Source organism: Prionailurus bengalensis, chromosome B3 (assembly GCF_016509475.1).
Source record: "Prionailurus bengalensis isolate Pbe53 chromosome B3, Fcat_Pben_1.1_paternal_pri, whole genome shotgun sequence".
Classification (NCBI taxonomy): Eukaryota; Metazoa; Chordata; class Mammalia; order Carnivora; family Felidae; genus Prionailurus; species Prionailurus bengalensis.
This window is the reverse complement of record NC_057355.1, coordinates 60,020,215-60,046,816: the sequence shown is the minus strand read 5'-3', so window position 1 is coordinate 60,046,816 and position 26,602 is coordinate 60,020,215. Positions and strand designations below refer to the sequence as shown.

General features: G+C 40.2%; 1 protein-coding gene across 1 annotated transcript; it reads left to right on the top strand.

Moving 5' to 3' along the window:
• Nucleotides 1-35: 35 nt before the first annotated feature.
• On the top strand, nucleotides 36-26,445 carry PDIA3 (protein disulfide isomerase family A member 3). Its single transcript, XM_043555562.1, has 13 exons — nucleotides 36-537; nucleotides 6,532-6,610; nucleotides 8,080-8,197; nucleotides 16,950-17,057; nucleotides 18,235-18,364; nucleotides 21,792-21,908; nucleotides 22,199-22,324; nucleotides 22,934-23,116; nucleotides 23,903-24,011; nucleotides 24,847-24,975; nucleotides 25,512-25,591; nucleotides 25,909-25,966; nucleotides 26,176-26,445. The coding sequence occupies exons 1-13, from the start codon at nucleotides 371-373 to the stop codon at nucleotides 26,287-26,289; spliced, it is 1,518 nt and encodes a 505-aa protein (XP_043411497.1). The 5' UTR covers nucleotides 36-370; the 3' UTR covers nucleotides 26,290-26,445.
• The last annotated feature ends 157 nt before the right edge of the window (nucleotides 26,446-26,602 follow it).

The window sequence follows — 26,602 nt, the reverse complement described above, 5'->3', positions numbered from 1 at the left end:
CTACCCCACTTGCTCCCTAAGGTCTGGCTCGCCGCGGGCCCAACCCCAGGCCCAGCCCCCGGACCCCGGCCCCCAGCCCAGGCCCCCGGCCAGCCCGGTCAGCCCGGGAACCCGCCGCCTCAGCCCCGCCCCGCGCTCCGGCCACTCGGCGGTTACCAGCTGGTCCCGCCCGCCCGACGCAGGCGCCACGCAGCCAATCGGAGGCTGCCACACTGCGGCCCGAGCCGGGCTGGGGGGTTGGGACCTCCGGCTGCAGGTCCGCCTGGGCCAGACGCGCGAGCGCAATCAGAAGGTGCGTGGTCGTGGCCGGCCTTTGCAGTCCCCGCCGAGCCCCGACCCTCCCGGCCGCCCCCAACCTCACCTCGTCGCCATGCGCCCCCACTGCCGAGCCCTGTTCCCGGGCGTGGCGCTGCTATTCGCCACGGCCCGTCTCGCCGCCGCCTCCGACGTGCTGGAACTCACTGACGACAACTTCGAGAGTCGCATCTCGGACACGGGTTCTGCGGGCCTCATGCTCGTCGAGTTCTTCGCCCCTTGGTGAGGCCACTAAGCCGGGGCGTGGATGGGAGGGAGAGCCGGGCTGGGCCGGGGGCGAAGGCGCGGGAACGGTTGGGCCTACGCAGCGCCGGCGCCCTCCCACCATTCCAGCAGGCCTCGCTGCAGCCGGCAAATTTCTCACCCCCGGGGGGCCGCGCTGCCTTGCCGAGAGAGAAGTCGGTGCTGATCGCCTAGGAGCAAGATCCGGGAAGGAAACCCGAAGGCCCCATTCACGCAGGGCCACATCCTTACCTCCGTGCTCTTGCGGCACTTCCTATTTGCAGAAGGTTTAACCATCTCCTACCCCGCTTAGATTGGTATCTTTACAGTTTCTGGGTGAGTCAGTGTTAATGCTCTGCGTCCTACAAATGAGGCATCCCAAGGCCTTATGCTGGAAGCGAACGTTTCACCAAGAGCAGAGGCCCTGGGCCCCCGGAGCACTTCCTTTCTTCTTGCCCCACGCCCCGCAGCCATTGGTTTCTAGCCAAGGTCACTCAGTGGCTGCAGAATGGTCATAAGTGCTTTCTTGAGGCAGGCAGTTATTTTGTCCCATCGCATGGTGCACACTTTCTTCATTAAGCTGATCACATCTCAGCACCAGCAGAATCCCATCCAAAAAAAAAGTAGGTAAAAAGAATCATTTCATCAGAATCTGTCTGAAGTGTTAATTTTAATTAGAATTTCTGAAAAATGCCGTGAAAGACTCCAGTGAGAAAGTAACCACTGTGGGGAGAAATAGTCCACTTGAGGGTGATATAACTGAACAAGGGTGTAAATTCCTTAGGATACAACTAACTCAAAAAGTTGGGGGTAGGGAGAGACAGCAAATAGGATTTCTGGCCAAGTAGACCGGAATGTTTTCGTTTGTTTTTAAACTCCCAGATCTTTCCCACAGAGAGCCATGATTAATTTAAAACTTGGGATGGCTCAATATATCCATACTAATTACAGTACTTGATTTTTTATCTCCTCCTGCCACAATACCATTAGTTAAAAACGAATTGTATTCAAAAGTGTCAGTAAAACAAAGTTGGTGTGTAACTTCTGACTGGTTCTTCACTCAGCAAGGACTCGGCTGACCTGCTGAGGGTAAAGTCCTGTAATGAAGACCACCTGAACCAGAAAGATGTGTTAGAGGCAACAGATTTTGTGTCCAGGACATCCGTGTGGTTAACTGGTAGTACTGATTACAAATCATATGTGCTTTTTATACATCTCCAGAAGTCACATTCTCCCTTAGAAACAGCTCTTCACAATCAATTAACCATGCGGTTAACTTTGAAGGGGTGTAACTGTACTTAGAGTGACAGGATGGGGTTGTAATCAGAACTGGGTGGTGCTTCTGTGACTACAGGGGTCAACATAGAGTGAATTACTGCAGAATAGTGGGCTATGAGACTATTAGTTTAAAGCAGATTTTGTTTTTGGTTTTTTTTTTTGATTGAAGGTATTCTTTCCTAATTTAAATTGTTGTATCTGCTTCCCTAAAAACTGCATATCCTGTCATGCACTAAACTATCCCCCAAATTGGGTGGATCTCTGCTGTGGTGTTTGCTTTTAATTGGTCTAGAAGGTAAGGTCATCCTCCACAATGCTGGCAGGAAGGATCAGTTTTCTGAATGACTAATTTGGAATCAAGGAAGTCTCATGTTGATCATGTCCTTATTTCTTCACATTCAACTTTTTATTTATTAATACTTAAGCTGGAAATATTTTCTGACTGCTGTATTCCTGTGTACAGATCAAGAGAGCTAGCTCACAAGTTAGATAGGAACAGTTAAAGAATCCTTATTGAAACTAAATTGACCTATTTTGAGCAAGTTTTTCATCTCCTTTGTTTTTGGGTATTTTTTGCACTTTCTTTTTTTTTTTTAATTTTTTTTTCAACGTTTATTTATTTTTGGGACAGAGAGAGACAGAGCATGAACGGGGGAGGGGCAGAGAGAGAGGGAGACACAGAATCGGAAACAGGCTCCAGGCTCTGAGCCATCAGCCCAGAGCCCGACGCGGGGCTCAAACTCGCGGACCGCGAGATCGTGACCTGGCTGAAGTCGGACGCCCAACCGACTGCGCCACCCAGGTGCCCCTGCACTTTCATTTTGTAGTGAAAGTGAAAGATTTCTTTGCGGTTGAGTTTATAGACTGATATTTCCATTATGGAGTTAATTGTCTGTAGTTTGTAAGAATGGGAGTATCCAGATTTCTCTGGGGAAATAAATAGCACTATTTAAATGTGATAATATCTGAAAATTTATTGATGTTTTCTGAAAACTTACTGATCAGCATGAAGTTTTAAGTCCTCAACATCTACTTATGTTGTAGATTTGTGCCTTGCCATCTAGGACGGTAGCATTCAATGATATTTGATATACAGCATTTCTGGAGTACATACAGAAAAAGCCCATATGGATAGCATAAAATGGAATATTTTTTTGTACATGCCGATTCCTTTATTTGGAATTCCTGGTATACCTGCCCACCCCAAATTGGTCTTTTCAAAAAGATTTAGCTCAAAAGTTACTTTTTCCTTGAACAACTAACTGGTTGCTCCTGCCTTTCTCTTGGGACCTAATAATACACCTAATATCACCCCTTCCAGACAGGGAAAGGACTACATCAGTTTTTCTGTCAGAGACCTTTATCAAATGAAGTAATGATTGCTGAGTGAATATATGTGGGGATTTATTATTAACTGCTAGATACCATCCCTGAAGGTGATGGAATTGTTTGTGTTTTAATACTGTCTAGGGTTGGGTGAAAGAAGTAGTGGTTAATCTTGATGTTCACCTTCAAACTCCACCTGAATTCCATTCCTCGTGAATTTGAAGAAGGCAGTCTCCTCCAGTCTCTTTGGAATTCGTTAAACAGGTCCTTCCTTGGGGGCATTTGATGACCTTATGGATGCAGCCAATACTAAGGACAGTGGGTTTCAGTTGCAGCCTTGCCACTTACATACCTCCCCATACCCCTGGTTTCCTCCCAGATTGCTGGAGGAATCATTCAGTTGAGTCCCAGGGTGGGGCCCAAGCATACAATTTTTCTAATGCACCCCCATGGATATTTTTAATATGCATCTGTGTTCGTGAGTTTGTGTGTTGAGACCCACTGGTCTGGTCTATTATTTCATGCTATTTTTTCTCTTCAAATGTTTTCAGATGGTTGAGGTGAAACTATCCCTAAATCTGTTGCCTCAGCCTTCTTGATAATTGCATATTCAACAGAAATCTCTCTTCTCTTTTTTATATTCTCATTGCTGTCACTCTGGTCCAAGTTTCAGTGTCTGTCATGTGAAATATATTATCTTCTAGGTGGCTTTTATTCTTATCTGTACTTTCCCCCTTTCTTTCTATATATTGCTGACTGATGTATTCTTAATACAAATAACACATTATCTCTTAACAACAACAAAAAAACCCTTGCAGTTCTCTAAATGTATCATTTTCGGGGCGCCTGGGTGGCGCAGTCGGTTAAGCGTCCGACTTCAGCCAGGTCACGATCTCACGGTCCGTGAGTTCGAGCCCCGCGTCAGGCTCTGGGCTGATGGCTCAGAGCCTGGAGCCTGTTTCCGATTCTGTGTCTCCCTCTCTCTCTGCCTCTCCCCCGTTCATGCTCTGTCTCTCTCTGTCCCAAAAATAAGTAAACGTTGAAAAAAAAAAATTTTTTTAAATATCATTTTCACTAGTAGTTTTACCTTTGCTCTACTATTCCCCTTATCTAAAATACCCCAGGACAGGTCCTAGCTGAAGCATTAAATCCTTAAAGGCCCAGATCCAATTCTCACTCCCTTTAACAATTTTTTTTCCCATCTTGGAACTCTTACTATGTTCCCAAAAGCCTGAATTTCTCAGATAAATTGTTTATTTTATTAGATTAGTTAGAATTTATATATTTTCATTACAGTCCAGGTACGTGAATTGTGCAATATAAAAGGAATACAGAGGAGCGCCTGGGTGGCTCAGTAGGTTGACCATCCGACTTCAGCTCAGGTCATGATTTCACAGTTCGTGAGTTCAAGCCCTGCGTCGGGCTCTGTGCTGACAGCTCAGAGCCTGGAGCCTGCTTTGGATTCTGTGTCTCCCTCTCTCTGCCCGTTTCCCACTCATGCTCTGTCTGTCTCTCCAAAAATGAATAAATGTTAAAAAAATTTTTTTTAATAAATAAAAGGAATACAGAAAATGTAATGAGTAATACCATATTTCAGACACATCTAAGATGCCACTGATTGTGAGAGGAATCTTTATTTTATGTCTCACAAAGAAGGAAATGCTACCATTGAAATTATGACAATGATTGCAGGGCACATGCCAATTTCAGATACAGTAAAATATGCATGTATGAAATATAGGGAATACCATTTATTCACCACCCAGTCTAAAAATTAAAGCCAGTATAGTCAAAGCCTCTGGTACATCCCTTCCCCATCTTATGTACTCCCCTATCCTAACTTTGGTGTTTATCATTTATCATACTTTTAGTAAATATGTGACACTAAGCAACATCTAATATTACAGTCTTTTTTTCTTTTAAGTTTATTTATTTTTAAGAGCGAGAGAAGGAGAGAGAGAATCCCAAGCACTGGCAGTACAGAGCCCAATGCAGGGCTTGAACCCATGAACCATGAGCTCATGACCTGAGCCAAAGTCAGATGTTTTAAACAAGTTTTAGGGGTAAAATGCTTCCAAGTTATTTATCCATCAATTAATAAAATAAATTTTGAGAGTATTGGCTCTGAAATCTATCAGGTTAAGTGTTTTCCACGTTTCCTTCTGTTTTCTAATTCTGTTTTTGCTCTCTTTGGGGAGGTTACAGAACTACTGTACCTTCTCAAAGGGCCTGTGCAGCCCACTGGGTTTTGAAGAGATGATTTATAGTTGGTACTAGCTACACCCTGAGGAGAAATGTCTCCCTCTCCCCCTGTTGCATATACAGTGTGCCCGAGGGACTGTTAGGACTTCCCAGGCATAGGAGCAGGTGTTTCTGATGGCCCTCTGAGAAAATATTCTGACAGTGCTTTATCCTCATCAGTTCTTACAGTCAGATGAATTGTGTAGCTGTAAAAATGGGACTTGGCATCTTAAGTATGTCATTCTAATGCTGTGTTGAAACTTGGTTGATAAGAAAAAGAGGCTCCCCAACAGCTGCTGAAGTATCTATTTATAGAAAATGAGTGCCTTTTGGGCCTCATTCTGCTACCCCCTCAAACTGGGTTTCTGGACAAAGGGATTCCTGTTGAAGGAATGGAGAAAAAGTACTTGATGGTGATTCTTAAAGAGTTAATACCATACTTGAAACCTTATATACAAGTTTTCAATCACTCTATTTTTAAGAACCACTGTGCTGATTTCCCAAGGGGGAAAAAAATGTACCTTCCTTTGGGAAATACTACCAGGGATGGAATTGCTCATGTCTTGCCCATCATTTTATCTTCATTAATTACTTTGAAAGGCTTGAGCCCTTTCTTTCCCTCTTTAATGTGGGTTGTAATTCTGACTGTAGTTTTCAGGGCTCTCTTTTTTTTTTTTTTTTTTTAAAGAGAGAGCACACATGAGCAGGGGAGAGGGGCAGACGGAGAGAGAGAATGTTAAGCAGGCAAGCAGGCTCCATGCTCAGTGTGGAGCCCAATGCATGGCTCAATCCCATGACCCTGGGATCATGACCTAAGCCAGAATAAAGAGTCGGATACTTAACTGACTGAGCCACCCAGGTGCCCCTCAGTTATACTTTTAATTGAGAAGAAAATAGATGGCTGCTCTGAACTGAGCCAGTCCTACAGAGTCAAACTCAGGTTAGGGATCGTACCTTTACCTTGTGAGAACTCTGGTTACTCTATCAGTAATGAATGTTGTTCAGGTGATATTTTCGCTTTTGGAAGCAGCTACTAGTTCAAAAGTAGTATTATAGTTTGAGATTTTTCCTAGAGAAATGTTGACAATCTTGAGGGATTAAACTAAGAATTTGGGTTTTTGTTTTGTTTTTTTTGTTATATTTATATAGGTGTGGACACTGCAAGAGGCTTGCCCCTGAGTATGAAGCTGCAGCAACCAGATTAAAAGGAATAGTCCCATTAGCAAAGGTGAGTATAGATTCTTCATTAAAGAAAATTAATTATTTTAAATAATAGTTTATAAAATTAACATTCATTTTCTTTACTCTTAGGTGCTAAGAAGAGAGAACACTAGTTTCTGGGCAAATGCACACCTATTGTATTAATTTTGGTTTTAAAAGATTAAAAGTAGTGAAACTAAGGGAATTACTGGCATAAGAAGTAAAGTATATGGTAAATAAGACTTAAGGGGCAAATACAGAAAGTAAGATATAGTAGTCAAGGTTACAGAAAAATTATTAGATAAATGAGTTCCCTAAACGACCTTATGATATTCACAGTGAATGGAATAGGAAAATGACAAGGTGCTATAAATATGTAACTAACTGGTCAGCTATAAACTCGGTATTTGCTTTTGCAATCAAAATAATGCTTCTAGAGTTTGGCCATTATTACAGCAAACCCATAGTTGCTCCACTGTAAAAGCTCACATCTTGGCCAGTCTCAAATAAATAGTTCATGCATATATACAGCTGTTTTTGGAAATTGCTTTTGATCCTGATGTTTCTATGGCGATTTGCCATAGGGGGAAAAAAAGTTGAGTCATGATTTAATTCCTGTCTTGTGTGGCTATAGCCTGTGTTACTATGGACACATTACTTTTAAACCTCAGTTTATGTTATTGGGACCATACCTCAGGTCTTGTGAAGAGTAAATGAAATAACATATGCAAAGTGCCTAATGCATAACCTACTTTAGAGTAAGTGGTTAAATAGATAGGACTTGTTTTCCTTCTTCTTAATAGGCCTCACTAGATCTGTCTTGTTATAGGTCAGCCCATATTCAAACTAGCATATTAAGTATTGACACCTTTGCTAAAACTCTAGATGATTTGCCAAATTAAATTATACTCCACCTCCCCCCAAAGGGTACATCCATACATCCCCTTGATAATCATCATTATCAAAGTAAGATGCCATTAGTAATTTAAGTGATTTATCCCCCATGTATTTTTTTTTTTTTAATGATTACCTGTTTTTGAGACAGTGCAGTCAGGGGAGGGGCAGAGAGAGGGGGACAGAAGATCCGAAGCAGGCTTTGCACTGACAGCAGTGAGCCTGATGTGGTGCTTGAAATCATGAATCACAAGATCATGACTTGAGCTGAAGTCGGATGCTCAGCTGACAGGCGCTCCCTCTAAGGCAGAAAAAAGGCCGAGACCACTGCTATAAACAATAGAGACTTCGAAGTCAGATTTTAAATAGTCATTTCTACATTTTGTAGGAACTCCAGCAATCTAAATTTTAATGAATTCTTTACGTGGTTCTGATCCAGCTAGCCCAGCACCAGTCTGCCCTTAAAATCTAATACTCCGTGGCATGTGTGCGAAGAATTGCTTGATCCTTTTATGATTTGACCAGTCTTAGTATTGGGGGAATATAGGAGGAGCCTGCAACAGGCATCTGGATAACAAATGGTTCATGTATTTTAATCTTTAGGTTGATTGTACTGCTAACACGAACACCTGTAATAAGTATGGAGTCAGTGGATATCCAACCCTGAAGATATTTAGAGATGGTGAAGAAGCTGGTGCTTATGATGGGCCCAGGACTGCCGGTAAGAATTTTGGATTACATTCTGGAAACTGAATTTGTTAAGTGCTCTGTTTTTTGTAGTGGGAACATGATATTTTTCTATATAACATAACTTTCAGTCTTAAAAAATCCTCCATAAGAGGTCAGTTTGGTATCTAAAAAAGACTTCTCTAAATTAACATTATATAAGTAATATAGGAAATACTTGAACTTGGGGGCGCCTGGGTAGCTCAGTCACTTAAGTGTCTGACTCCAGCTCAGTCATGATCTCACAGTTCGTGAGTTCGAGTCCCACGTTGGACTCTGTGCTGACAGCTCGAAGCTTGGAGCCTGCTTCGGATTCTGTCTCCATCTCTCTCTACCCCTCCCCCACTCACAGACTGTCTCTGTCTCTCTCTCTCTCTCTCTCTCAAAAATAAACATTAAAAAAAAAAGAAAATACTTGAACTTGAGTTAGGAGGTCTACTATGCAGTTTTTCATTTGACATATTTTTTGAATACTTCCTCGGTGCCAGATATTCTAGGTATAGTAGGTGCTCTGTATTTGTTGATAAACAAAACAGACAAGGTTCCTACTCTAATGGTGCTTACATTCTGGGAAATGAAGAGAAAAGGGCAACAAACAAGTTTAAAAATATACAGAGATAACTACTTCACATCCGTTAGGATGGCTACTATCAAAAACACACACACAGAGGGGCGCCTGGGTGGCTCAGTAGGTTAAGCGTTCGACTTCGGCTCAGGTCGTGATCTCACGGTTCGTGAGTTCGAGCCCTGCATTGGGCTCTGTGCTGACAGCTCAGAGCCTGGAGCCTGCTTCGGATTGTGTCTCCCTCTCTCTCTGCCCCTCCCTGTTCATGCTCTGTCTCAAAAATAAATAAAACATTAAAAAAAAAATTAAAAAAAAAACACACACAGAGAAAATAACAAGTGTCAATGAAGATGCAAAGATATTGGAACCATTGCGTACTGTTAGTAGGAATATAAAATGCTATAGCTGCTATGGAAAACAATATGAAAATTCCTGAAAAAAATAGAATTACTGTGTGATCTAACAATTCTACTTCTGGATATATACCCAAAAGAATTAAGAGCAGGGTCTTGAAGGTACATATGTGCACCTGTGTTTAGAGCTGCATTATTCATGATAGCAAAAAGGTGGAAGCAACCCAAGTGTGGCATCACTGGATGACTCAACCTAAAAAATGTGGTATATTATTAATAATTATATACAAAGCATGTATAATATAAAGCATTATATAATCATATATAATACAGTGGAATATCATTCAGCCTCAGAAAATGAAGTTCTGACATGTGCTGTAACAGGGATGAACCTTGAAGACATGCTCGGTGAGATAAACCAATCACAGAAAGACAAATACCATGACATGCCAACTTATATGAAGTTCCTAGTATAGTAAAATTCGTAGGGACAGAAAATAGAATAGTTCTCAAGGACTGGGGTGAAGAAAATGTAGAGGTTTTTTTTTTTTAATGAGTAGAGTTTTACTTTTGCAAGATAACAAGAGTACTGGAGAGTGGTTGTACAACGATGTGAATGTGCTTAATGCCACAGAACTGTACACTTAAAAATGGTTAAGATGGGGCACCTGGGTGGCACAGTTGGTTAAGCATCTGACTCTTGATTTTGGTTCAGGTCATGAGCCCAGGTTCCTGGTATTGAGCCCCACGTCGGGCTCCATGCTCAGTGCAGAGATTATCTCCCTCTCCTGCCCTCCCCCGCTCACACACATACTCTCTATTTTAAAAAATGAATTAAAAATGTTATTATGTATATTTTATCACAATGAAAAAATTATGTCAATATATATGGATAAGATAAATTTGTGATAAGAGCATTAAAGGGGAAAATTAGGGACACCTGGGTGACCCAGTCGGTTAAGTGTCCAACTTTGGCTCAGGTCATGATCATGATTCATGAATTCTAGCGCCACATCCTGCTCTCTGTTGTCAACACAGATCCTGCTTTGGGTCCTGTGTTCCCCTCTCTCTACCCCTCCGCCACTGACACGTGCCTGTGCTTCCCCTCCCCCCCATCAAAGATTTAAAAAAAAACATTGGGGCGCCTGGGTGCCTTAGTTGGTTAAGCGTCCGACTTCGCCTCAGGTCATGATCTTGCAGTTCATGAGTATGAGCCCCACGTCAGGCTCTGTGCTGACAGCTCAGAGCCTGGAGCCTGTTCCAGATTCTGTGCCTCCCTCTCTCTCTCTGATCCTCTCCCGTTCATGCTCTGTCTCTCTCTGTCTCAAAAATAAATAAACGTTAAAAAAAAAATTAGAAAAAAAATCAAATTTTTTTTTTAAAAGGAGAAAAATAAAACCATATGATAGTGATTGGGTTTGGGAGTACCACATCATCAGAGTTATCAGATGTAACTTTTGAGCTGAGACATGAATGATAGGAATGAGCTAGCCTTGAGATCTGGGCCAGAGCCTTCCAAGCAGAGGGAAGACTCTAAGGTATACAAAAAGGCCCTAAGGTATAACTGAGCTTGATGTGTTCAAGGGACAGAAAAGACCATGTGGCTGGAGTATAATTAGCATAGATAACAAATGAAGTTTGAAAGACAAATAGGGACTGGATCCTATAGAGCCTATTATTTTTTATTTTTTTATGGTTCCTACAATATTCTTTTATTTTTATTTAATTTATTTTTTAAATTTACATCCAAGTTAGCATATAGTGCAACACTGATTTCAGGAGTAGATTCCTTAATGCCCCTTACCCGTTTAGCCCATCCCCCACTCCCACAACCCATCCAGTAACACTCTGTTCTCCATATTTAAGAGTCTCTTATGTTTTGTCTCCCTCCCTGTTTTTATATTATTTTTGCTTCTCTTCCTTTCTGTTCATCTGTTCTATGTCTTAAAGTCCTCATATGAAGTCATATGATACTTGTCTTTCTCTGACTTATTTCTCTTAGGTAGTTCCAAATGGCAAGATTTCATTCTTTTTTTTTTTTTTTTTTTTTTTTTTTTAAATTTTTTTTTCAACGTTTATTTATTTTTGGGACAGAGAGAGACAGAGCATGAACGGGGGAGGGGCAGAGAGAGAGGGAGACACAGAATCGGAAACAGGCTCCAGGCTCTGAGCCATCAGCCCAGAGCCTGACGCGGGGCTCGAACTCCCGGACCGCGAGATCGTGACCTGGCTGAAGTCGGACGCTCAACCGACTGCGCCACCCAGGCGCCCCAAGATTTCATTCTTTTTGATTACCGAGTAATACTCCATTGTATATATATACCACATCTTTTTATTTTTTTTTAATTTTTTTTTTAACATTTATTTATTTTTTGAGAGACACAGACAGAGAACAAGTTGGGGAGGGGCAGATAGAGAAGGAGACACAGAATCTGAAGCAGGCTTCAGGCTCCAAGCTGTCAGCACAGAGCCTGACACGGGGCTCGAACTCACAAACCGTGAGATCATGACCTGAGCTGAAGTCGGACGCTTAACCGACTGAGCCACCCAGGCGTCCCAGTATACCACATCTTCTTTATCCATTCATCTGTCGATGGACATTTGGGCTCTTTCCATACTTTGGCTATTGTTGATAGTGCTGCTATAAACATTGGGGTGCATGTGTCCCTTTGAAACAGCATACCTGTATTCCTCAGATAAATACCTAGTAGTGCAATTGCCAGGTCGTAGGATAGTTCTATTTTTAATTTTTTGAGGAACCTCCATACTGTTTTCCAGAGTGGCTGCACCAGTTTGCATTCCCACCAGCAGTGCAAAAGGGTTCCCCTTTCTCCCCATCCTCGTCAACATCTGTTGTTGCCTGAGTTGTTAATGTTAGCCATTCTGACAGGTGTGAGGTGGTGTCTCGTTGTGGTTCTGATTTGTATTTCCCTGATGATGAGTGATGTTGAGCATTTTTTCATGTGTCAGTTGGCCATCTGGATGTTTTCTTTGGAGAAGTGTCCATTCATGTCTTTTGCTCATTTGTTCACTGGATTATTTGTTTTTTAGGTGTTGAATTTGGTAAGTTCTTTATAGATTTTGGATACTAACCCTTTATCTGATAGGTCATTTGCAAATATCTTCTCCCATTCTGTCAGTTGCCTTTTAGTTTTGCTGATTGTTTCCTTTGCTGTGCAGAAGCTTTTTATTTTGATGAGGTCCCATTGTTCATTTTTGCTTTTGTTTCCCTCCGGAGACCTGTTCAATAAGAAGTTGCTGCGGCCAAGGTTAAAGAGGTTTTTGCCTGCTTTCTCCTCAAGGATTTTGATGGCTTCCTGTCTTACATTTAGGTCTTTCATCCATTTTGAGTTTATTTTTATGTATGCTGTAAGACAGTGGTCCACGTTCATTTTTCTGCATGTCGCTGTCCAGTTTTCCCAGCACCGCTTGCTGAAGAGACTGTCTTTATTCCATTGGATATTCTTTCCTGCTTTGTCAAAGATGAGTTGGCCATACGTTTGTGGGTCCATTTCTGGGTTCTCTGTTCTGTTCCATTGATCTGAGTGTCTGTTCTTGTGTCAGTAACATACTCTCTTGATGATTATAACTTTGTAATACAGCTTGAAGTCCGGTATAGGGCCTATAATTGATGATGAAAAAATATTTTGGACAGTTTTGTCTTTGTCTATCAAATAAACATGCAAATTTTACCTTTTCATGATGGAAAGCTAAGAGAAAAAAGGGATTCAGTTGGGTATTTTAGGGAGATGGAATTTCTTCAGTATGCGTGATGGTTACTTATATACAAAGCTCTACATAACATGGCTGCTGCCTAACTCTCCTATCATCTCAAGATTGTTTCACCTTATTAGGACCTTTGCGCTGGTTTTGTTCACAACCCAAAATGATCTTCTGCTATGTTTGCATGGCTTGCTCCTTTTTGTCATGGAGATCCTGGCTTGAATTTCACCTCCCAGAGGCTTTCCCAGGCCACCAGACCTAAGGTAGCCACCCAGTCATTTTCTTAAGACATCAACTTCTTAATTCTCTATAAAGTGCCAGTTATTATATTTTTAATTGTTTATTTGGAGATTTTATTTATTATTTGGTGACTTACTTGGAGATTTACTTACACTGTAAGCTCTAGGAAAGCAGAGACCTTTGTTTACTACTTTGTCTTCAGCACCTAAGTTTTCTCACATCTAGTAGATACTCAGTAACTCTTTGTTGAATGCATGAGTAAATATTTCAGCTCAACTGAGGTCATTTTTTTTTTAATTTTTTTTTTTAATGTTTATTTATTTTTGAGACAGAGAGACAGAGCATGAATGGGGGAGGGTCAGAGAGAGAGGGAGACACAGAATCTGAAGCAGGCTCCAGGCTCTGAGCTGTCAGCACAGAGCCTGACACAGGGCTCGAACTCACGGACCGTGAGATCATGACCTGAGCCGAAGTCAGACGCTTAACCAGCTGAGCCACCCAGGCGCCCAACTGAGGTCATTTATCTAACACTTAAAATTTGGTATGTCTAAGCACAGAAGGAAACAAAAATTTTTTCCTGAGGTAAAAAGTGTTAACAAAGAATCCATGCTACCTTTCAGATTTTATTCACTTAATTTAGGGTAGAATTTGCAGTTAGAAATATTGAAATGTTTTTGTGAACTTGAACAGGTCCTAACTAAGTTATAAGTGAACCCAATTAGACTGCCACTGGTCAGCTATTCTCATTTGGGCTATAACCTAGATTTCTTAAATTTGAGAATTTCTCAGGATCTGACTAGGAGGTCAGATGTTTGGTACTTAGAATTTATTACTTGTTCATGTACTCCTCTACAAATTATGCTCTTTGCTCTCCTGCTTAATGTGGTTGCTCCGTACTCCCATTTTACCTTCCAAAGATTTTTAAATTCTTAGGAGAAAAGTAACATTTCTCATCATAGCCCCAGGTTAATGTTCTTTATAATTTATATCATGATGTAGTAATAATGATCCTCTTGAAGGCTAAATAAATATATTCAATTTCAATTAATCTTTTGATGCAACCCCTCCTATGCGAGTTGAGGAAAACATTTAAAAGGGACAAAAAAGTCCGTGACTGGAAAGAGAAGGAAAAAACATTAGAAAAAATACAGACTATTTTGTATTGAAAGGGTTAAACAGTGTAGTGTCTCAGTACTTAGAAGAGAGTACTTAGAAGAGAAAGGGGGTGAGGGGTGCCTGGGTGGCTCAGTGGTTGAGCATCCGACTTAGGCTCAGGTCATGATCTCACAGTTCGTGAGTTCTATCCCCGCATCAGGCTCTGTGCTGACAGCTCAGAGCCTGGAGCCTGGTTCGGATACTGTGTCTCCCTCTCTCTGCCCCTAACCCACTCACATTCTGTCCCTGTCTCTCTCGAAAATAAATAAACATTAAAAAAATTAGAAAAAAGAAGCACCTGGGTGGCTCAGTCGGTTAAGCGGCCGACTTCAGCTCGGGTCATGATCTCGCGGTCCGTGAGTTCGAGCCCCGCGTTGGGCTCTGTGCTGACAGCTCAGAGCCTGGAGCCTGTTTCAGATTCTGTGTCTCCCTCTCTCTCTGACCCTCCCCTGCTCATGCTCTGTCTCTCTCTGTCTCAAAAATAAATAAATGTTTTAAAAAAAAAAAAAAATTAGAAAAAAAAAGGGAAGAAGGGAAAGGAGGTGCAAGAGGTAGAATATTATGGAGGAGGAGCACTGCCTGTTTAGCCTCTGGGCATTGTGAGCCTATGAATGGTTTTAATGGACCCCAGAAGAAAGTAGATTAATAGTCTGTCAACTAGGCTTAAGGGATAAGACGATTTTTTTGTGTTTTCTAAACTGTTTTACTTATCTAGCCCATTTCACCTCAGTAGGGAAGTGTGGTGTAGGTGGATCCTATACATGGGATAATTTCACCTATATATAGTTAAACTCTTACACAGGCTAGCCAAGTCACTGCATCTTCTGCTTGGTTTTTGTTTTGTTTTTGTTTTTTTGCATTTTCTGCCTTTAAAATGTAAGGCTACAAGTGACTCTGCTACTTGAGAATAAGAGATATATGCTTACTTTATTTGCAAAGTGGATGTTTCTCAGACTTAACTGCTAAGTTATCCTAGAGCTAGGTATATATCACTGAGCAAAACAGACAAGCATCCTTATGCATTTGGAATTTACTTTGTAGTGGGGAGAGATAGATGAAAATAATAAGGACAGAGTATTAATTAGATGGGTAAAAGGTGCTGTAGAGAAATATAAAGCCAGGGACAGGAGTTTAGGAGTGTTGGAGGTTGAATAGGTTTTAGTTTACAATGGGATGATCAGGGAGAGCATCATTGAGAAGATGACATTTGAGTAAAGACCTAAAGGAGATGAGAAAGGGAGCCAGGAGGATATCTGGGGAAAGAATGTTCTAGGCAGAGTGAATAACATCGACAAAGGCAATGTTAGATTTACTGTTATAAAACACTAATACATCCAATACATCCTGGGTAGGGGTTATAAATACGTACAGTCTCTTTGAGGGGGTAGTTTAACCATTATAAATTCATGTACTCTTTGATCCAGTGAATCTGCTTCTAGGAATTTAACCTACAGATCTATTCAATCATGTGCAAAGTGACATTAATACAAGGTTGTTTATTGCAGGATCATTTATAACAGCAAGAAACTGGAAACAAATGTCTATCATTTGTGTCTAGTAAAATAAATTATAGTACATCCATGCAGTGAAACTCTACACAGCTATAAAAAAGACTAAGGTAGCTAGCTTTTTATGTATTTTGGCATAAATTATCTTTAAATTATATTAAATGACAAGAAAATACAAAAGAGCCTATGCATATGCTGCCATTTGGGGAGAAAAGAAAGAAAAAATATGTAATTGCTTGTTTATGCATAATATATAGACAAAAAACTGAAACATCCTATAGGGAGGAAACTGGGTAACTAAAGACAAAGGAAGAAAACTTTTCATTGTGTATCCTTTTGAACTTTTTTTTAAGATTTTATCTTTTTAGGGGCGCCTGGGTGGCTCAGTCGGTTAAGCGGCCGACTTCAGCTCAGGTCATGATCTCGCGGTCGTGAGTTCAAGCCCCGCGTCGGGCTCTGTGCTGACAGCTCAGAGCCTGGAGCCTGTTTCTGATTCTGTGTCTCCCTCTCTCTGACCCTCCCCCATTCATGCTCTGTCTCTCTCTGTCTCAAAAATAAATAAACGTTAAAAAAAAAATTAAAAAAAAAAGATTTTATCTTTTTATTAAAATATTTTTTTAATTATTTTTTGAATGTTTTACTTATTTTTATTTATTTATTTATTTATTTTATTTTATTTTTGGGACAGAGAGAGACAGAGCATGAACGGGTGAGGGGCAGAGAGAGAGGGAGACACAGAATCGGAAACAGGCTCCAGGCTCCGAGCCATCAGCCCAGAGCCCGATGTGGGGCTCGAACTCACGGACCGCGAGATCGTGACCTGGCTGAAGTCGGACGCTTAACCGACTGCGCCACCCAGGCGCCCCATGTTTTACTTATTTTGAGAGAGAGAGAGTGCAAGCAGGGGTGGCAGGGGAACAGGGAATCCGAAGTGGGCTTTGCACTGACAGCAGTGAGCCCAACGAGCCCAACGTCAGCAGTGAGCACTGACAGCTCAAACTCATGAACCGTGAGATCATGACCTGAGCTGAAGTTGGACACTCAACTGACTGAGCGACCCAGGTACCCCAAGCCCTGAGGTCAAGAATCGCATGCTTCTCTGTCTGGCCAGGCTCCCTCTTTTTGAACTTTGAATATGTGAATGATTGCCTTCTCAAAAATTAGAAATTTGTGTTGGTATAATCTTTCATCTTATCTTTTAAGATGGAATTGTCAGCCACCTGAAGAAGCAGGCTGGACCAGCTTCTGTTCCTCTCAGGACTGAGGAAGAATTTGAGAAGTTCATTAGTGATAAAGATGCTTCTGTGGTGGGTAAGTAGCAAATATTTGATTATACAACAAAATCATCAACTCGGTTTCAAAAACCCTCTAATATCTGAGTAAACGACAAAGTTAAAACAGTTTAGGAAACCTCAAGGGCACTTGAAAAAACACCTCATAGATTTAGGTCAGCATTACTATAATGTGGAAAAAATTGGTTTTATTTGAGTGGCTTTGTGTTCTTACAAATAAAGATTTAATTTCAATTAAACACCCAAAATAGGAAAACACCTTTTTCTATAACATCTCAAATTCTGAGATTTAAACTCAATAGAGTAGTTAAGATTGAAAATAATGTTTTAAGGTGGGAGGACACTAGTAAATAATAAACCTGTTTTCACAGTAGTAGGGGATTTAGTTCTTGAGATTAAATTGCTAGGATCTGTGTATATTTATACAGCAACCTTTGCTTTCTCAGGTGTTGTGGTATCTCATTTTATCCTTAAAACAACTTGAACGAACTAAACACATTCTACATCTGGATTGTTGTTTTGTTTTAAATTAATGTGTAATACATTTGACTTAAAAAATGAATTTAAACATAACTGTGCTTCTCTCAGTCTTATTATAATAAAAGTTAACTTTCTGGCAGTAGAAGATGGTTTATAATTTAAATTTGATTAAAAGCTACTTCTTACTGTCTAGATATTACTGATTCTGTATATTTTCAAAGCGTTAACTATAAGCAGACATTTAAGAAACAGGTAGGTTTTTTTGGGGTGCCTGGGTGCTTAATCGGTTGAGCATCTGACTTCAGCTCAGGTTATGATATCACAGTTCATGGGTTCGAGCCCCGCATCAGGCTCTGTGCTGACAGCTCAGAGCCTGCAGCCTGCTTCGGCTTCTGTCTCCCTCTTTCTCTGCCCCTCCTCTGTTTGTGCTCTGTCTCTCTCAAAAATAAACATTAAAAAATAATAATAATAAGACCTGAACTCCGACAAATTCTCTCCCTTGACTCCCTTGGACAAAAATTTTTTAAAGGGTAGGGGGAAAATTCTCTTAAGTTATTTTGTCAAATATCCTAGGTAGTCATGGCAAAGCAGGCCTAGTCCTCTTGTCTATCTCACTTGGCTTATTTGTAAATAGAATTAAGGTTATGAAAAAAAATGTTTAAGTTTGAATATGTTTCAATACTGTTTCTTCCTGGTGTTTGACACTTTTTGTACAGGTTTTTTCAAGGATTTATTCAGTGATGCTCACTCTGAGTTTCTAAAAGCAGCCAGCAACTTGAGGGATAACTACCGATTTGCACACACCAATGTGGAGTCTCTGGTGAACAAATATGATGATAATGGAGAGTAAGTGCCTGAGTTGACTATCTTTGTAGATTTCTGTACCAAATACTAATTGTGTGAACTGGTGACTTTTAGGCCCAAAAGATTTACTGAACACTTGCTAGGCATTAAGCCAACTGCTAGAAACTATTGCTGCCTTTGAGGTCCATCTAGTAGAGGGAGACAGTGAATATGTAAAAAATGTAAGTGTCAAGTGGGCAAGTGTCAAGTGTTATAGACATATTCAGGGCATGTGGGAAGAACAGAGGGAGTGATTTTTTTTCTTTGATGGTGGGGAGTAGTATCAGAAAAAACTTCTGGGGAACCTGAGTGGCTCAGTTGGTTAAGCATCTTGCTCTTGATTTCAGCTCAGGTCATGATCTCATAGTTCGTGAGACTGAGCCCTGGGTTGGGCTCTGCGCTGATAGTGTGGATACTGCTTGGGATTCTTTCTCTCCCTCTCTCTGTCCTTTCCCATTCCCTTTCACCCCTCCTTCTCCCTCTCTAAATAAATGAATGAATGAATGAATGAATGAATGAATGAATAAACTTTTAAAAAAAGGAAAAGAAAAAACTTCACAGAGGACATAATTCTTGAGGTATATTTTGAAAGATAAGTTTTGGCAGTTGGAATAAAAATTATTCTAGATTTGAAGAAAAATTTATACCAGATAGAGCAGCAGGAGTGAAGGCCCCAGGTAATGAAATAATTTAGGAATGTTGAGATCTGTAGTACTGCTGGAGTATTGTTTGTAAATGATGTCATAGTGAAAGATCAGAAACCAAATTATAGAAGACTTTGGAAATGCATACAAAAGAATTAAAAACAATTTTTTTTACTGTTTATTTTTTATTTTTGAGAGAGGCAGAATGCAAGCGGGGGAGGGGCAGAGAGAGAGGGAGACACAGAATCTGAAGCAGGCTCCAGGCTCTGAGCTGTCAGCACAGAGCCCGATGCGGGGCTCAAACTCAAGAACTGCAGGATCATGACCTGAGCCGAAGTTGAATGCTTAACCAACTGGGCCACCCATGTGCCCCAAGTACACACAAAAGAATTTTGATTTTATCTTTTAGACATTTCAGAGCCATTAAAGGCTTTGAGCTGGTGAGTAATGTGATTTTGTATTTCAGAAGAAAAGTTGCTGGAACCCATGTGATGATGGTTTGAAGGGGGAGAAATGGCAGGGGAGTTAGAGTCTAACCTAAGTGTGATCTCTAAGAGACTAAATTAAGGCAGCATTAGGGTCATGGAGAAGAAGGAGAGAGTATAGAAAATATAAACAATAGGATTTAGTCCCTAGCCATGTGTGAAAAGAGGAAAATCTAGAGTGAGTCTAGGTTTTTAAAAACTTGGATGACTGGGTCAACCATAGTTATCAATCGAGCTAGGAAAGATGAATAGTAACAAATTTAAATATGAAGGGAATGATGATGAGTTCCTTTTGGCACAGTGAGTGTGAAGTTTTTGAGACAACCATGTAGTGAAGATCCAGTAGACAATTGGATGATTGAGACTAGAATTCAGGAAAGGTTCTGAACTAGAGATAAACATTTATGGATCAAGCACACGTAAATAATTACTGAAACCATGAGACTAGAAGATATCACTCAGGCTGAGCATATAAAGAAGAAAGGTGTGCCAAGAGCTAGTGTTATTGATTTATATTTAACAAACTATGTAGTGTTTACTATGTGCCATTTACTGTTAACTCACTTAATCTTCCTAACAACTGGTGAGACACATCTGTTATTATCCTCATTTTATAGAGGAGAAAGTATTCAAAGAGGTTAATTTCCCTAGCTTCACAGTAGGTAAATGTCAGAACTAGGATTTGAACCTAGAAAGTCTAGATGCAAAGTTGTAAGCTTGACTGACTTCTAGATTAAGACATACCAGGTCTGTAAATGAATGTGGAGCCACCTGTGGGTCATTAAGCACTTCACCCATTAGTGTGTTAACCATAGATGTATTTATTGTGGCTGCCTTTAAAGTGGCCTATCAGCTTCTGATTAGAAGTCTTACTGAGAAGACCTTACATGAAAGGGGTCTTAAGGTCATCAGGTGTACACCAAGGTCATAACATCATTAAAGAGTGTATTTGGAACTGTTGGATTTCTATTTTTGGGGGAATAACTGCTCTGAAGTTTGTAACTACACTAAAAAAAAAAACAAATCTTAGCCCGTTTCACATTTTTGTTTGCCCAGCATGTTTGTATTAGGTTCCCTTTTGTTATGGAGTTTCCCTGTGTGCTATAAAATGCCTGTGTTTTAATTAACATAAAGTCTGTGGTTAATACTGGAAGAGTGAGAGTGGGATATAAGGAATTAAAGGTGCTGACACCTAGGGGTGCCTGGGTGGCTTAGTTAGTTAAGTATCTGACTTCGGTTCAGGTTATGATCTTGTGGTTTGTGAGTTCGAGCCTTGTGTTGGGCTCTGTGCTGACAGCTCACAGCTTGGAGCCTGCTTCAGATTCTGTGTCTCCCTCTCTCTGCCCCTACCCTGCTTGCACTCTGTCTCTCTCTCTCTCTGTCTCAAAAATAAACATTAAAAAAAAAAAATTCTAATAAAGGTGCTGACACCTAGCCAAAAACAAGTGATAAAATTCTGTGTGGGTGTATGTGCAGCGTGGAGAGGAGGAATGAATGACGGTGAACCTAGAGGTGAGAGATTAGTAGTTAAAATAGTGGTATTTTCTGGGAAAGGTGATACTTGATATAAACCTGTGACTCAGACCAAATTGGGGTTTAGTTTTAGCTGAACAAGTTTAGAAATTAAAGAAGGAATTTGTTTCAAGTGTTCAGTGGAGTGAGGAAAGCTGGTTTAGGTAGGGGGGCAAAATAGTACCAGCAAGAAAAAAACTGGTAAAACTTGGTTTATTGGGATAGAGAAGTCTAGGACAGGATGAACTCAAGCTAAACATTACTTATAATTATATAGCCACCTTTGGAATTTTTCAGCTGGAAGGAATCTTAAAGGTATTTCCTGTAGTGAAATAATTCTCTATGTGGGAAAGCAGGGCAAGTTACCTTCCAGTAAGAGCAAGCTCTGCTTTATTGTGCATCTTGGAATTTGGGGATAAGTTGGGTTCTGTTACTATTTTTAAAGGTTTGGAAATTAATCCTCTACTCTAACCCCCTTAAATCCCTTTTTGCATTGATGGAAAAACTGAAGCCCAAAAGGATTCCATTGATCATGGTGGGGCTAGAATTAGAACCACAGTCTCCTAACTTTCCAACTCAAGGTTTATTAAACTATATCCAATTATTGCACTTGAGATTAAGGTGGTTAGCCAAGTCTGTGGTCATGTTGCCATGTCTGTGGTCCCAGAAAAGAGTCCTTATGTGCTTAAATGGTGACAGTAAAAGCAGCAAGAGTAGATGGTCTGAGCTTTAAATAAAAGATTGAAGACTGTTCTCCTGCTGCCTACCTACTAATACCTTCTTTTTAAGGGGTATCACCTTATTCCGTCCTTCACATCTGATGAACAAATTTGAGGACAAGACTGTGGCATATGTAGAACAGAAAATGACCAGTGGCAAGATTAAAAAATTTATCCAAGAAAACATGTGAGTACCTTGGTTGGGATTTCTTGGCTTCATTTTAGTTTGCTTACCTCACTTATTAAGCAGACCCACGTTTTGGATTAAATAGCCTCATTCAAAGGATTGAACAATAATAGTTGAAGTTTATATTAAAGCAGTAATGTGTGGAACCTAGAACTCTTAGAGGGTATATTGTTCTGTACTTTTCTTTACGTTGAATTTTCTTTTGCTTTTCTAAGTGCTATCAGTTACTTTGTGATAATTCCATAACCTAGCTGAACCTGCCAGATTTGATAATGGATTATTTATTTCAGTTTTGGTATCTGCCCTCACATGACAGAAGACAATAAAGATTTGATGCAGGGGAAGGACTTACTTGTGGCTTACTATGATGTGGACTATGAAAAGAATGCCAAAGGTTCCAACTACTGGAGAAACAGGTAATAAGGATAATTTTTCCCTTTCATAAACAAGTTTGCCTAATATGTAAACACTTTCTTCTAAATATCCTCTTACAGTGTATGATGTCACAGCCAGTTAGAATGGGAGGAGTTGGCTCCCGAAAACCACATTTGAAGCTGTTAAGGACAAATAACATAAACTATTTACATAATCTGTTGGGCATATCTTCCATAGGTATTCCTTTGCCTGTGACATAGTTGATTCCTAACCTCCCAGTAAAAATGCAAATGTGATCTAGAATTTGTTTAAAATATTGTGCCTATTTGCCCATCAAGATTCTTAGAGCATTTTACCCTTATAAATTTTCTTTTCAGATCAGTCGTTATGCCTGCAATATTTTAGTTATATTACAGTATAACAAGATTCATTGGGAATGGACTATTTGGTACCACCAGTTTGGCAGTGAAATTCAGTAAGACCTAACAATGTACCATGATTCTGTGTCAGTGGCCAAGAATGTAGTTTAGACTGATTCCAGAGGGCTGGTGGACTGTAAAATTTAGTCTTTGGTTTCTAGCTTCTTGATTTCAGAAGTGGTTTACCACCATGGTATAAATCTTGGTGTAAATATGTCTTATTTCCCACAGAGTGATGATGGTAGCAAAGAAATTCCTAGATGCTGGAAACAAACTCAGCTTTGCTGTAGCTAGCCGCAAAACCTTTAGCCATGAACTTTCTGATTTTGGCTTGGAAAGCACTGCTGGAGATATTCCTGTTGTTGCTATCAGAACTGCAAAAGGAGAGAAGTTTGTCATGCAGGAGGAGTTCTCGTGAGTTACAAGTTAATGTGGGTTTGGGGGTGGATTCTGCAAAGAAATGTAAAGCCTTTTACGCTACTGAGAATTTATAAAGAAGAACGTTAGAATGTGAAGATAGGTCTTCTACCCAAGACGTATGATTGTCATTTTTCTTAGTTAATTTTAGGGACTTTAAGGATCACAATCCTTAATAAATTCTGAAAATTAGCAAAAGGATGGCAGCTTGGAATACTTACATGATTGTTTCTACCTTGCCATTAAAAATAGTACATCAAGAACATTGAATGGTCTCTTTGAGATTGATGTAATTTCAAACCATTGCAACCCCCTCTCATCCCTGTAAAATGTCTTTTCTTCTTTGAATACTTACTGGCCTAAAGTGAACTCAGGGAATGGAAATATCTTAAAACCCCAGAAAATTAGGACTTTTCACTTTCTGAGACTTGGAGAGAAAAGTCTTCCTTGTGAGGAAATCAGTAAAACAAGATACTGTAAATAGGTGGTATTTTTCAGAGCAAAAAAGACCTGACCTGGTTCTTCTGCAGAAGCGACTTTCCAGAAAACCAGTGTTTTCTTCCATCTCTGACCTTTCTGATTCACAAAGAATATGCTACAAATATAGGAGGTGGTAGGGTTTTTTGTTCAGTCAGTAGATCTGCATATTGAGAGATAAGGTCCTCCTGTTTTTAACTTCCAGTTTCTAACCTTGAAACTGGAGCTAGAATATGAAACTAAAAAATTGCTTTTAATCCTCTCAGTAGAAGATTAACAAACCTGACCCTTGTCTTTCAATTGCAGACGTGATGGCAAGGCTCTTGAAAGATTCCTGCAGGATTATTTTGATGGCAACCTGAAGAGATACCTGAAGTCTGAGCCCATCCCAGAGAGCAATGACGGGCCAGTAAAGGTGAGGTGCCCATAGCTTCACCAAGGCTCTAAGCAGCTGCCTCTCCTTATTGTCCCCCGATCTTAGTTTTATTGAGATATAATTGACTCTCCTCATTTCTTAACCGACTGAGCCATCCAGGTGCCCCTTCTTCTCGTTTCTCATATTCCAAAAATGCTTCGTCTAAGTGAAGACCTTGTTGGCTGTCACGTTTTTGGTTTTGTTTGTCCTCCTCTCCCTGAGTCATAAAATAAGCATTGGCAGAGCTCATGATGCTCAAGGGGCAAGAGTATAAAATCTTCATAGAATTTATTTTGAGAGAGAATGTGCACAAGTGGGGAAGGGGCAGAGAGAGAAAGGGAGAGAGAGAATCCCAAGCTCCACTGAGCACGTAGCCCAATGCGAGGCTCAGGCTCATGGCCATGAGATCATGACCTGAGCTGATATCCAGAGTCAGACACTTAACCGACTGAGTCACCCAGGTGCCGGCTTCATAGAATTTTTGTTAGTATTTATATTAGAACTGAGTTACTCTTCAGGGTAGAGCAAGCTAACCTCTAAGAATAGTTTTGAGATTGTTGCTTTGAGATTAAGAAAGGGTTGGGTAGCACTTATTTCCTATGACTTACTGAACAAAGTTTGACAGGTGACAGACCTGGGAATGAGTTTGTTTCTGGAAAATGGTCAGAAACATCTTTAATATAGTCTGTAGATGCTATTTGGGTTTCAATGACATATTTTCAGGGACAACACAGCACATTTTGATAGGGTTTAGGTGCAGAAACAAATACAGCATGTGGTGAATTTTTATTCTTCATCTTGCCTTACCAACTAGAGAATCTTTGGTGTATTCCAGGTAGTGGTAGCAGAGAATTTTGATGAAATAGTGAATGATGAAAATAAAGATGTGCTGATTGAATTTTACGCTCCTTGGTGTGGTCACTGTAAGAATCTGGAGCCTAAGTATAAAGAACTGGGAGAGAAGGTAAGTCTGAACCATATTCTGAAGATAAATTTTGAGTTGGGAAGTTGACACATAATTCAGCATTGGCTAGTTACCCTAATTAATTCAGTACCTGTGTCCTGGTAGATTTTTTTTTTTTTTCAGCTGTCTACTCTTTATTTTCTCCTGGCTGACCCGCTAGTGTCTCTAGCCTGTGCAGTGCCTCAGATACCTGTTTTTGATATTCCACTCCTCAGACTCAGTCTAGATTGTGGTTAAAAGTATCCAGGCTTCTGAATTTTGGTAATGGCGTGTATGAATCCATTATGTTTCCCTTGTAATGTCTTATGGAAGTCAGGTAATTTTGAAGGTAGCTATAAACAGAGTCTTAATATGTAGAAACCAAGAGAGAAAAGGGATGCCTTTGGAAAGCTAGATATTATGTAAAGTGTCACTACACTTCCTACTGGAGCAGAACTTATCCAGGTGTTTAAAAATGAGGTTATTTTAAGTGTTGATTTGACTAAGTGTCCCTTGGTCACCAGAAACTTTAAAGGTTTAACCTTTTTTATTAACAGCTCAGAAAAGACCCAAATATTATCATAGCCAAGATGGATGCTACAGCCAATGATGTGCCTTCACCATATGAAGTCAGAGGGTAAGTAGATTAAAAGCTAATAAAAGTGTCTAGGCAATTGATAGGAAAAAGTAAGCTTGCAAACCATTTATTGGGCATAGTTTAGGGAGTGGATCCCTCACTGCACTTGAACATGGAACCAGATGCCTTTTTGGCTTAGAGTTCTGCTGCAAGGGTCCACATGACTGCCACAGATTTGTGAGCACTGATAGAGAGTGGTATCTGGTCAGAAATAGAAATCATGAAGAGAAGTTATTCCCAGAAAGTTATTGGGGAAGTATATGTTGGACTTACTCTGGAATCTGAAAATGAGTTCACTTTTTTTTTTTTTTACCCAGTTTTCCTACCATCTACTTCTCTCCAGCCAACAAGAAGCTAAACCCAAAGAAATACGAAGTAAGTGCGTTGTCTCATCTCCCCACAGATACACACATACACATACATATTCAGTTCTTTAAATTTTACTTAACTGGAAACTTCAGTTTCATAGTCAATGTATGTGGTTGCTAACGTGCTTTTATAAACTCAAAAGTCTTCCTATTGGGGAAAAAAAATCCAGGGTTCTTTAAAAGGTTAAATTTTCAGAGTAATCTTTCTGTTTTCAGGGTGGCCGTGAATTAAGTGATTTTATTAGCTATCTACAGCGAGAGGCAACAAACCCCCCTATAATTCAAGAAGAAAAAGCCAAGAAGAAGAAGAAGGCACAGGAGGATCTCTAAAGCAGCAGCCAAACATGCCACTTTGTAAAAGGACTCTTCCACCAGAGATGGGAAAACCATTGGGGAGGACTGGGACCCATATGGGATTATTACTCTCAGGGCAGAGAGGACAGAATGGATATAATCTGAATCCCGTTAAATTTTCTCTAAACTGTTTCTTAGCTGCACTGTTTATGGAAATACCAGGACCAGTTGATGTTTGTGGTTTTGGGAAAAATTATTTGTGTTGGGGGTAATGTTGTGGGGGTGGGGGGGATTGAGTTGGGGGGTTATTTTCTAATTTTTTTTGTACATTTGGAACAGTGACAATAAA

Bases quoted from the DNA above. Each gene is read 5' to 3' on its own strand.
- PDIA3 (XM_043555562.1), top strand. From the start codon at position 371: ATGCGCCCCCACTGCCGAGCCCTGTTCCCGGGCGTGGCGCTGCTATTC. The intron at 6,611-8,079 runs GTGAGTATAGAT...TTTAATCTTTAG, and splicing joins GAATAGTCCCATTAGCAAAG to GTTGATTGTACTGCTAACAC. The intron at 22,325-22,933 runs GTAATAAGGATA...TATTTCCCACAG, and splicing joins TCCAACTACTGGAGAAACAG to AGTGATGATGGTAGCAAAGA.